Source organism: Mobula birostris, unplaced genomic scaffold, assembly GCF_030028105.1.
Source record: "Mobula birostris isolate sMobBir1 unplaced genomic scaffold, sMobBir1.hap1 scaffold_296, whole genome shotgun sequence".
In the NCBI taxonomy this organism is placed as follows: domain Eukaryota; kingdom Metazoa; phylum Chordata; class Chondrichthyes; order Myliobatiformes; family Myliobatidae; genus Mobula; species Mobula birostris.
The window spans coordinates 525219-538506 of NW_027276019.1; the positions used below are offsets into that span (position 1 = coordinate 525219).

At 42.1% G+C, this 13288-nt stretch overlaps 1 protein-coding gene across 8 annotated transcripts in view; it reads right to left on the reverse strand.

The window, feature by feature from the left end:
• LOC140192879 (palmitoyltransferase ZDHHC3) overlaps positions 1 to 13288 on the reverse strand; it is a 162380-nt gene that overhangs the window by 66945 nt on the left and 82147 nt on the right. The window contains exon 8 of one of the 8 annotated variants that reach the window (XR_011884485.1): positions 5563 to 5818. The exons of 6 other annotated variants lie outside the window; for them this stretch is intronic. Coding sequence is in view for 1 of the 2 variants with exons in the window: in XM_072250386.1 (XP_072106487.1) it covers positions 5660 to 5818 (159 nt within the window). In the remaining variant the exon portion in view is untranslated. Of the gene's footprint in view, positions 1 to 2886; positions 5819 to 13288 lie in introns of those variants that run through there. One more of the 8 variants, XM_072250386.1, reaches the window with a different exon arrangement.

A 13288-nucleotide genomic window follows, 5' to 3' on the forward strand; every position in this document is an offset into this window, starting at 1 on the left:
TAAGTGGCCTAATTCTGCTGCTGTCTTATGGCCTTATGGAGTGAGGAATCCGTGACAGAATAGATTAGTGCTGATTCACTGGATAAGTATTTCCCCATCAGTAATTCCCAGTGATTGTGCCTGGCTTCCAAAGATTTCTAAAGATCCAAGTGTCTGAACCACCAGACAGGCACCATCATGAAGCATCTTAGTTCTCATATGGAGTGCATTCCCACATATGAAATCCAAATCTGGTGTACTACCCAGGCTACGACTAGATGGGGGAAAGATATTTATATAGAAGAGCCTGGAAGGTTAATTCTGGGATCACTCTCAGCTGTAGGAAGCAGTGAACTCACATTTTAAAGTCACCCCAATTTAAAATATCATTCAACATGCCAAACGGTAATCTTACCCTCTGGAGGTTCTTCATTTCAAGGAAGCTTCCTTTCCATTCAAACTCTGGATTCTGAGCTGACCTATGAGAAGGTGATGTGATGTTCTTGATGCAGCAGCTCCAACCTCCACATGCCTCTCCTCCACTTTGAGCAGCCCTTGGTCAGGATCCCCCAGGACTCAGTCAGGGCCCCCCCCCCACCCACCCACCCACCCAAAGGAGACTTTGCATTATTTCCTTCTGCTCATAGGAATCTCCTTCCATCAGAGCTCAGAACAAGGTACATAGTTGAAGAGAAAAGAGTAAGGAATATAAATAACGTGGTCTGCCCTTCAGAGCTAAGAATTTAACTGGGTCTTCAATTTTGGGCACGTTGACCATAGAGGAGAGAGGAGACACTGATGTGGTTTTAGTAGATTTGGAAGATTTGTTTCAAACTGATATCGATACACTGCCAGTGCTTCAGGTAGTTCAAGTTTCAGAAGTCTAGGAGGGCAAGAACCACCACTGCCTTGTTGACCTTAAGTACAGTGCAAAATTTGACACTTTTAGCAAGTCTTATGCAGGGCCTTCGGCCAACATGTCCATGCTGTCCATCATACCCACCTACCAGCTCTTTGCCCCAAGTCTTCAGTGGCTCAACAATTCAAGTGCTATGTTTCTTAAATTGCATGAGGGTTCCTCTTTCCATCCTACAACTAGTGTCATTTAGCCAGTGCCTTCCAAAGCCCAAGCAAAATAATTGCACAGATTCCTTCCAAACCTCTTACCCCTCACCTTAAACCCATTCCTTCTGGTTTTAGACACCTCAGTTATTGGGGAACCTTTCCACTACCTACACCATCCACCTGTCTCCTCACCCTTCTCCACTGCAAGGAATATAAGCTGTCATTCATAACTGAAACACACTTATCCCAGGCAATTTTATGGTAAACCCCCTTCATGATCCAAGTCTATCCTGAGCAAACCTCATCACTGAAGTCAGCCTTCAGTAGGAGTTGGGTTGCAAGTTACAACTCCTCCCTTGGAGCCTTGGTGGGTCAGATACCCTGTGCCAATAGGCTGGTCCTGGACTTATTTCATAATTTACTGGCATAATTTACATATTACTATTTAACTATTTATGGTTCTATTTCTATTTATTATTTATGGTGCAACTGTAACGAAAACCAATTTCCCCGGGGATCAATAAAGTATGACTATGACTATACATGTCTATACACAGTACACATGGTTAAAAGAAATAATGATACAATAATTTTTGAGCAATGGTGTAACACAGATAGCACACCAACAGTTAGTGGTGTTACTGATAGCCCGATGGAAAGGTTAAAATCATAGCAACTTTTAAGAGGTATTTTGACAGATACTTGAACTGGCAGGAAATGGAAGAATATAAACCATGTGCAGGCAGATGGGATTAGTTTAAATTAGCATCATGGTCAGCATAGACAAGGACGGCCAATGGGCCTGTTCCTGTGGTGATTGAGAGTTTGTTATCAGAGGGCGGTGTTGTACAGCAGGGAGAACTCTTCTGCATAATTTTAAGCATCTGTTTCTTTGAACCAACTGATTCTGTGAATAAGTGTAAGGCTCCAATCTTATTCAGTTCAGTGAATTTGCTGATGGTCATTGGAGCTGCTTCCCTGCACATACACTGTGCACTGAATGATAGCAGAAAGAGAGGAATCTTGTCTTTGGACTGGTTGAATAGGTTCCAACTTGTCCTATTGATGAGCTCAACTCCACTGGAATCCGGTGTGATGTGCTGCTCTACAGCAAGAAAGTGCTGGGTCAGTGACCCAATTTCCCTCACAGTGACCCGCACTGAGGTTGGGTGTGTTGTGGACCTTTTGGTTACAAACACGATTGCCATCATGCCATCACAGCCCAGATGCAAGAGGCCAAAACTTCAGAAGGGCACCCTCTGGGTCTTGGGACTAATGGATTCAAAGGCTTCTATAAGGCCTCACATATATTTACTACAGTTCCTTGGAGGTGATACACAACGACTGCATCCACTGTGCCTCCGAATGGAGGAATTCCATACTGCTGTTGCATCACTATGAGGTGTTCCTAGGAACACCTACAAGTCAGCAAAATGACAAGATCTCTCCCTGACCATTCAATGTCAAATGAGCACGAACAATTTAAGAAGCACTGGCATATAGCTATAGGTTAGCTGCACAAAACCCGATTCAAACTTTAGTGCAATACCAATACCCTTTTGAAGAACGATCCATTTCTACTGCACTCTCCCTGCCACACTCTGATCATGATCCTTTTGAGCTGGTTGAGCTCGACTACTAATATGGATCAAGTACTTTCAAATGGCATCACCACGAATTTCAGAAAATCAATCCTCAAAAATTCTCCCAGAAATCTAGATATTTTCTTACTCAAAGACATATCTGCTTCAATATCAAAGCATCAAGAATAAGCAACGCATCATTGACCTTTAATTCTAGCTGGTAGTCAATCCAATATTTAAATGCAAACACTGCACAGAATCTTTGTAAAATGTTTTATTTGGTTATTTTCACACAGTACTCAGATTGCATCCAAAGTCAATGTTTAAGACGAACATGAAACAGAATTTTTCCAAATCCCAGGTTAAATATGCATACTTAAAATGTATTTCAGACTTGGCCCCAGCATACGCAGGACATATGGTTACCAGATATAATGATATTTTTGGCAAAGTTGTAATCTAAACAAAACCAACAATTTACATCTTCTAGCCTAATGTGAACTATTCTGTAGACTACAGAACGTTACCTTTCCGGACTCCAGCATTGCAAAACATGTTTCACAACTAACAATTTAAGCCTATCTTTTTAAATAGATAATTACTCATTTTTAGAGCCTATGAACCACATTATAAACCCATTTCTGGAATTCCAAAACTAAGACAACTTGAGTTTCTTAAAAATGTCTTTCTCCTTAAAAAAAAACTCCCAATCTTTGCTAGACACAGATTATCTTGCATTTGTACAAAACTAAATTTATCCATTACTCACTAAAACAAATGAGTTTTCCTTTCATCCTTAAGAATATTTTCACCTTGTTTGACCTCTCCAAAAGATACTGACATACTGTATAACGGTTGCCTTGGCACAGCTGCCCTTCCTGCTCAGGGTGTTAGCAGGCAACCTGCACCCTATCCAGTGTTCATCGAGGGCATTCACAGCACAACTTTACCCTTTCCCACCCAGCCAGCACCAAAAGCAAAACCTTCTGTAACCAGGGGCACTCTGGCTGACGTTACATAACTCACCGAATAGAAGGTATCACTGATCACTCTGGCTCAGTACTAAGCTTTGCAAAGAGATTCAGACCCTGCCACTAGCAAACTCATTGTTAAGGAGCAAATTTGAGAGATTCAATGTTCTCCTTCATTCCTTGGTTTTACTTCCCTTATGCCTTGATAACTATCAATTTAACTTTTAATGATTTATGAATGTAAAGAATAAAACATTGAAAATGACTCAGAAGTATCTCAGCAAAAGGTAGATTTCATTCTCCACCACAGCAGCCTGCTCCCTCAGTACCAGCCCCATCTGGTCCCAGAGGAGAGAACACAGCTGACAGCTGGAACTATCAGGAGCTAAGTGAACCCCAACCCCAAGGTGAAGTGTTGGAAATCACCTCACCAACTTCCCTTACCCTGAAACCAAAACTTATTTCTGAAAACACACCAGAGACATAGACGATGCCAATTGAACAACTCCTGTGGATGTTGACTGACAGTAAATTTTCACACACCGACAGCAGCAGATCATTCATGGTAATAAGGGGGTCAAGACCAGTCTAAACTGCATGTGGAAGAAACTTTAGAGTAGAATAGGAGTCTGAACACTAGAGAAGTACAACAATTTAAACCTTTTAAAATCTTGATGTTATGAAGTTCTTGAACAGAACATTTATTTTCCTGCAGCATTTGGAAGACAGCAATTATCTCCTGAAACTTAGAGCAAATCAAATGGAGCACCCCATGAGGGGTGGGGAGAGCTGTTAACAACAAGAATTCTGACAACATTTTCCTGGCTATGCTCAGTAACAGAATAGTCAATAGGCCAGATAAAACAAGTTCACAATTATTTGTCCAAATTTGTAATACTAAGATACAAAAGTAATGCACTAACAATCTGATATTTGTGGCCATGTGATACAGCTTTGGCACTTAACAGGTGGCTGCTTGTTACAATTCATCCTCACCATCAAAAATTGTTTGTTATTGTCAAAATATTAAATCAACTTTAATACAGCACGGAATAGGCCCTTTCAGCCCTTTGAGCTATGCTACCCAGCAAACCCAATTTAATCCTAGCCTAACCACAGGATAATTTACAATGACCAATTAACTTACCAACTGATAAGTCTTTGAACTGTGGGAAGAAACTGGAGCATCTGGAAAAAGCCTACATGGCCACAGGGAGAACATACAAACTTCTTAAAGGCAGAGGTAGGAATCGAACCCTGATCGCTGGTACTGTAAAGCATTGTGCTCCCCATGGTGAAAAGGCTTCTGACCAGTGCGCACTTCCAACTCCAACAACTTCTGACTTTAGATTGGAGCACTGACAACCTTTGCTCAACAAGGTCTCTGCTCCTTTAGCATTACATAGCTCACACAAAGCCAGAAGGCAGAGGCACAGTTTCCCTTCCACTCTGGATCACTAGTAGTAAGAACAATCTAGACTGAAACAAACAGAACTAGAAAGAGCTCAGGTTCTCAAAGGCTCTGGATAAATTACATGCTATAAAATCCATTACTGGTAAATAATGGGGCATTTCTTATTATGGTTTGGGGTAAGCTCAGCAGTACTCGCTGAAGAAAGATCAGTTCAGACTTTATCAACTGTTACACATCCAAAGGATATAAACCAATAAGGTGGCAAGTCCCAGAAGTAACTGTCACATCCTATTATGACAAGTCCCTGAAATTTCAGAATCCTTAAAACTTTTATTTCACTTGAATTGCTTAAATTTTCTTTATTTTGATAACTACATCTACAGTCTTCAGAAACCTGCTTTACATTATCCTTGCAGCACAGAATAGGTGAGGTGGTTTGGGACTGATCTATTGTTTCACTGAACAGAGAAGACTCCAGTACATTGAACAATGGAGTGGACTTATTCATCATTCAAGCATTCCTAAAATGTTAAGCCACCAGAAAGGATACAATATTGTGGGTAACTTATCAAGTAAGTTACAATTGATACTTTTTTAAAGTTTCTTTCAGGTAACCAGTTTGAATTGGATTGCTGGCTTAGGATGACTCAGACCACATATTGGTAAGGATCTACCTTCCCTTGATCAGGAGTTGCAAAGGGACTTAGCCACTCTATTGAAAATGGATGACCGAACACTGCTTTCATATTCATCCATTTTGTTTTTTTAGCCCATCTTCTCTCTTCCTTTTTCAACTGCTCTATTCCCTGGAAACAGAAATAGAACAGCTTCAATCAAGCAGGTCAAAGTTAGAGAGGAGGACTCACTTGTACCCCATTTCAAAGAACAGCATGCACAGAATCAGATTACTGATATTTTGTTTTACCATTGGATTAGGTTTTCAATTTAAACAAGTATTTATGGTAACAATTTTCTCCATTTTCATTGCCAACTGTCAGAGTGCTGTGGCAAACACCTCTTCAGAAGCTGCACACTGCCAGGTAGGCAGACGTCAGTCCACGCCGCTCCCGTTCAGAGGACGAGGACTGGATGCTCAGCACAGGAAGGGGACAACTAAACCTTGTTTTACCACCAGACAGTACAGCAGGGCACTGAGATGCTATGCCATCAATCCAACCATTGATTCCAATTTTAGCTCTGAAGCATGTATCTGTAAAGTTTATCACCACGTAGCATGGAAGCAGACCCTTAGGTTGAGATCACACTGACCACGAGCCACTCCTTTACATTATCAGACATTACTATGCATCTCTTTATTTTCGCCATGCTAACGAATAATTGTATGAAACACTGAAAAATACAGAAGACCAGAAAGGAAAAAAGCCAACCATAGCCTAACATGATCCAATCAGAACAGTTAGGATCTGTGGTCGTCCCATTAGCAATTTGGTGGTAAACTGGCAATTGCATAATCGACAGGCATAGACCGTATATTTCTAAACACCAGAGGTTCTGCATGTGCTGGAAATCCAGAGCGACATACATAAAATGGAGGAACTCAGTAGATCAGGCAGTAGCTTTGGAGAGAAATAAACAGCTGATGTTTCAGGCTGAGAGAGACCATTCACCCTGAGTTCCTCCAACATATTTTTGATGTTGAACTTGCAGTTATACAGATTTACCCAAGTCAACAACTTATAGCAATTTTAATGCAGGAAAATTATGGTACAGCTGCATCCCAGTTTCAAAATCCTGATCTTACAGGCAGTGTGGAGTTTACATATTCACCTTGTAATTGTGTGGGGTTCCTCCCCTACCCCAAAGATGTACAGATTGGTTGGTTAACTGGCCACTGTAAATTATCCTAGTGCATAGTTAAGTGGTAGTATCTGGGAGTTAATGAGAATGTGGGGCAATAAAAAAGGGGATCAATATAGGCTTGGAGTGAATGGTTGGTGGGCTGAGTCATAATTGTACAGCACAAACACCACAGCCACGCTGACTCCTTTACCCATTTATAACAAGCCCTCTTGACCACATTAGCACCATATCTTGCAGATTTAATATAAATGTCTCTTAAACATAGCAATTGTATCTGATTCCACCACCTCTGCAGCACACTCCACATACCAATCGTGAAAAAAATGCTCTTAATTAATACCCTTCAGATTCCCTGTTGTTTTTGAATTGGGGGGAAAAGAATCTAATTATCTACCCTATATTTCCTCTTAATGTTACATTCTAGCAGATCACCCTCAAACTCCTTTACCTCAGGGAAAAGATGTCCAGCTTATCCAATCCCTCCCCGTAACTGAAGTCTCCCAATCTAGTCAACAACTTGGCGAATCTCCTCTGCACCTTCTCTGGCACAACCACATCTAGAATGACACACAATACTCTTGAATGTGGCCCAACTTAGACTTTGTAAAATTGCAACATGACATTGAAACCCATGTTCCACTGTATATCTTGACCTGTGAAGGCAAGCATATAATTACTTTTAGGAAATATTAGACTTTGTGTCTCTGTTCATCACCATTCCTTTGGTCCATTTAGTGTATGCATCCTAATCGTATTTGATTTTTCAAAACTTCGCACTATTTGGGGTTAAATTCAGATATCAATACGTCAACCCAACTTTCTAACTGGTCTAAATCTGTCTGTACCCTTGGACAACCTTCCTTGCTATTCACAACGCCACTACAAAATGTGTGTCATTCTCAAACTTACTAATCATTACTACATTCACATCCAAGTCATTAACACACATCACAAACAGCGAAAGACCCTGTCATGACCACAGTGGTACACCACTGGTTATGGACTTCCAATCAGGAAAGCATGCTTCACCACTACCATCCGCTTTCTATAAAGCCAGTTTTGAATCTAATTATCCAGCTCATTTTGAATCCCATGTGCCTTCTGGAGCAGCCTACCATGTGGGACTTTGTCAAAAGCCTCACTAAAGTATATCTACCATTTTGCTGTCACCACTTTTTAGTTACTTCCTTTACAAACTCAAATTAGTGGAAAAGAATTTCCTCTGCACAAAGTCCTGCTGATCATGCACTGCCTTTCCAAATGTCCATAAACTCTAAATCAGTGGGAGGGAAATTCTGAGGGTAAAGTTCACCTGGCTGATCCCGGCTGCCTTTCTTAGATCAAGGAACAATATTAACTATTCTCCAGTCTTTTGATAGATGTTGGATAGGATCCAGATTGTTTTAAATGTGTTTTTCCTTGTTAGTTTTAGCTTTCTGAACACTTGCTTATAAGTTTTAATAATCAACTGTTTGTAAACTTCCAGTAATGTGTCGTATATTTGGTTTTACACTTGCAGTTTTTTGTCCTCAAAGCCTAAATGTGACTCAGTCAGCACCTGTTCAGCTAAACTGATTCAGTATAAAAGAAAAGCACATGATCAAGCTTGTTACTGCTTTACTTGTTGTTTTTGGTACAGGGCTGATAATGTGTGACCTATACTATAATGAACATCTAAACACAAGACTTACACCTCATTCTTGACTTCCAAGGAACCTTCTTGATAACACCATTTCCAAATGTAACATACCCCATCTGTGGCTAACAAAGTTGGAAAAACCTTGATCAGACCTTCAGCAGCCCATCTCTTGCTTTTCATAACAATCCGGGACAAATGTCATCTGGTCGTTGGGATTTACCCTCCTTTATTCCTTCCAAAGCATCCAACACTTCCATTTCCTTAGCGGTGTTACACTTCAGATCATCAATATAAACCAAAAAGTACTGACTTACGACCTCACATCCCCTAAACCAACACACGAATTACTCTTTTGGTCCATAAGGGAACCCACTCTCTCCCTGGCTCCCCTCTTGCTTCTAACATGCCTACAGAATGCCTTGGGATTCTCCTTGAACTTGTCTGTCAGGGTATTTCCATTGTTCCTTATGCTCCCCTAACTTTTTTCCCTAAGTACTCTTCTATATCCTCCAATAAGAAAAAATAACAAAGCCAAAATAAGTTATTAAGTCAGTCAAAGCATGTTCTAACTGAAGATTTTAAAGGAGGGACACAGGTTTAGGAAGAAAATTACAGACTTTAGAGCATGGCAGTAGGGAAAAGGCAACACAACTATAGATATGGGGGGGGGGGGCGGGCGGCGGCAATACAGTGGAATATTTAAATACAGGAACTTTACCCAAGTTAAGTGTTTGATAGATAAACTAAAAGTGCTGTTGAGCTGGGAGGAAAGGGGTGCTGGAGAAGGGAGGAGTCTACATGGCCATGGGGAGTGGGCTGAGTGATTACTGAAGTCTGCTGTTGTTCACACTGCTGACTCACGACTGTACTGCCAGATTCAGCTCAAACCGCATCAGGCACACTGATGATACAACAGTGGTTGGTTTCACCAGCAACAATGAGCCAGCACACAGAGAGGAGGTAGAGGGGCTTATCAAATGGTGTGAGAACTCCCACCCGAGTCTCAATGTGGAGATGATTGTGGACTTCAGGAAGGCACAAGTCAATCACTCTCCACTGCACATTGATGGCTCTGCCATGGAGAGGATGAAGAGCACGAAGTTCCTAGGTGTGCATATAATGGACGATCTAACCTAGACCCACAACTCCTCGCTGGTCAAGAAAGAACAGCAGCACCTACACTTTCTGAAGAGACTGAAGTGTGCAAGGCTCCCTGCCCCCATTGGAACAACATCCTACAGGAGCACCCTGGAGGGCCCTATCTGGCTGCGGCATCGTGTGGTACATGATGTGCAAGACCCCACAGAGGAACGCTGTGGCCTCCCACCCCCACCCCCTATTCATGACATTTACTGGAAGTGTTGCAGATGAAGGTCCCCAAGCTTCATTGAGGATCCTTATCACATATCCCACAATCTCTTTAAACCACTATCGTCAGAAAGGAGGTATGGAAGCATTAGGAGTAGGGCTGCCAGGCTGTGTAATAGTTTCTTCCTTCAGACTGTGAAACTAATCAATACCCTGCTACCACTGAGGTCTCATCACTGGGGCAGGGAGCTGTCTACCCTTTACTTGTGCTGCGCCTCACTGTGTGCTTTTTCAATTATATTTATTAGCTTATTTATAGTATAATACTCTTGTTTATGTGCTGTGTGATACATGTTGTGTTGGTCTGGAAGAATGTTATTTCATTTGGTTGTATGTACACATGTACAGTTAGATGACAATAAACTTGTTTGTATCTGGCGGAGTTTGAGTGAGGGTAGTGACAAATTTGAAAAGGGAAGGATGGATACCAACTAGCAAGATAGCCAGTGAATTAGTGCGAATAGGATGAAGATGGTAGGAAGTGGGTTTCATGGACAAAGTGAGATTAGACAGACAATGTGTTGGGAGGGATGTGTTAGAGACAGATAGAAATGATGAGATAATGGTTTGCGCTGGATGGAGAAATTGTAAGAGGGTTTACATTGAGGATCACATGGAAGATTGTTCTTGTATTTCAGCAAATCCAAGAGCAGCGACTAGGTCTGACATTGAACACCAGTACCTGATTGCTTAGTTAGAAGCAACGATAAATGGTCAAAGCAATTAATTTAATGACATATAAATGGGAACTATAACAGAGGGACAACCAAGGAGGGACAGAGAAAGTTAGGCAAAGACAAAAAGTGCAAAGGAGGGGAGAAATTGTTGCACCCCTAGTGATGATCTTTGCATCCTCTAGGGCCACAGGAGCAGTACCGGATGATGGGAGGCAGCAAATGCTATTCCTTTATTCAAGAAAGGGAGTAGGGATAACCCTGGGAATTATAGACCAGTGAGTGGTGGGAAAATTATTGGAGGGGATTCTTAGACACAGGAGTTAAGAGCATTTGGAGAAACATGGTCTGATTGGGGATAGTCAGCACGGCCTTGTGAGGGGCAGGTCATGCCTCATGAGTCTGACTGAATTCCTTGAGGATGTGACAAAACACATTTATGAAGGTAGAGCAGTGGATGTGGTGTATTTGCATTTTAATAAGGCATTTGAAAAGGTGCCCCATGGTAGGCCCACTCAGAAAGTCATGCTGCATGGTTTCCAGGGAAAACTGGCTGTGTGGATACTGAATTAACTTGCACAGAGAAGGCAGATGGAGCATGCTCTGCCTCCAGGTGGGTGACCAGTGGTGTTCCACAGCGATCCATTCTGGAAGCCCAGCTCTCCTATTTGCCATTTTCTAAATGATTTGGACAAGAAAGTAGAAGGGTGGATTAGTAAGTTTACAGATGACACGAAGGCTCATTGTGAGCAATTAGAGGCATCTTGAGGCCCACGTCTATATATCCTCCAAACTTGCCAGGCAGATTGATAGGGTTGTTAAGAAGGCAAATGGTGTGTTAGTCTTCATTAGTCAGGTGACTGACTTCAAGAGCCACAAGGTAATGGTACAGCTCAGTAAAACACAAGTTAGCCCAACTGAAAATATTGTGTCCGTTCTGGTTGCTTCATCACAGGAAGGATGTGAAAGCGTGAGGAAGGATGTCGTGGAGACTTACCAGGATGCTGCCTGGGCTAGAAGACAAGTCTTATGAAGATGGATCAGGTGATCTAGGGCGTTTCTCTTTGGAGATAAGAGGAGGAGGATGAGAAATTACTTGATAGATGTGTAAAGATAAAAGTCATTAATAGACTGGATAGCCAGGGACTTTTCCCCAGAGCAGAAATGGGTTATGCAAGAGGGCATAATTTTAAGGTGAATGGAGAAAGTAAAGGGGATATCAGTAGCAAGTTCTTTACTCAGAGAGTGGCGGGTGCTTGGAATGCCCTGTCAGGGGTGGTGGCAAAGGCATTTGAGAAACTCTCAGATAGGAACATGCATGAGAGAAAAATGACGGCTTATGTAACTGGGAGGGGTTAGATTGTTCACGAAGTTGGAAGGCTGGCACAACGCTATGGACCAAAGGACCTGTTCAGTGCTGTAACGTTCTATGTTGCGAGGGGTGATACTGAGCACCGTGCTGGCTACAGAAGCTCTGTAAAACAAAGGGCCAAAACTTGGATAAAACGGATTTACTCAGAGGTGACAGAGAAGGCAGTACGATAAAAGTAATGAGGGTTACGTGAAGTAACAGTAACACCCTTACCAACTATAATACAAATGAAGTGGTGAGCCTAAGTGGGTGGCCATAAGTATGGCAAAGGGAATTTCTCTGTGGAAAGAGGCTTGGAGAGGAGAGGATTGCAGGAAAATTAAGAATGACAGAATTGGAGTGCAGGCACAGGAAGTAACAATGCTGGCTGAAAGAATGTCAGGATGGACATCCTTCCTCCAGAAACAGGGAGAGAGGCTTGCATGTTTGCCAGAGGGTGGAACAAAGTGGCTATTCACAAAAGCCCACTGTAAGTGAAAACTTATTGCAAATGCCTAATACAGATGAGGATCGCAGCCGAGCATGTAATGAGTGGAATAAATAAAAGGGAACAAAAGATGTGGGACACTTGAACTTTCAACGGGTGAATGAAATGCCACATCTCCCAGTTTGCAAATGACACCAGCTGGACAGAGGTGTGGATGTTGGGAATAAGTTGGAGGAGTGGGTGGGGAACTTGAGCTGTGAGAAGGATGCAAATGGAAAGCGGGCTGAATGTGATTGAGACAACTGGGTAAGGGGGCACATGCATACCTGATGCAATTTATTGTGGATAAATGTGAGGCCGGCCTATCAAAAGCAAAATCTGAATGGTGACGGACTGTGAAAGGCAAAGGTACAATAAGAACTGGGTGTCCTTGTACACCACTCTCTGAGAGCAAGTGTTACAGTTAGAAAAAGTTCACCAGGATGTTGCCTGAATTGGACAATATTAACTTGGAGAGGCGAGACAAACTTGGATTTTTTTTCCCTCTGGAGTGTCAGTAGCTGATGAATGGCCTGACGGAAGTATATAAAGTTAAGAGATACACAAAGTCTATTCCCCAGGCGGAAATGTCAAATACTAGAGGTCATGGACTTAAGTGGAGAGGGAGGAAGTTTAAAGAATTATGGGGCAAGTTTGTTTTGACATGGAGAGTGTTAGGTGCCTGGAATGCAGATCTGATAAGTGGTGATGGAGGCCTTTACACAGACACATGAAGAGTCAAGGAATGATGGATTATAGAGACAGGTGCACTGTAATTGTTTAGATTGACATGATGGTCAGCACAGATACGTTGGGCTGAAGAGCTTTCTCTATGTCCAACCTCCATTGCAAAGGAATTTGAGAACGGGAGCAGGGATTCCTGCTTATTGAGACTCCATGTGGAATTTTGGGTGCAGTTCTAGTTCCTTTACCTGA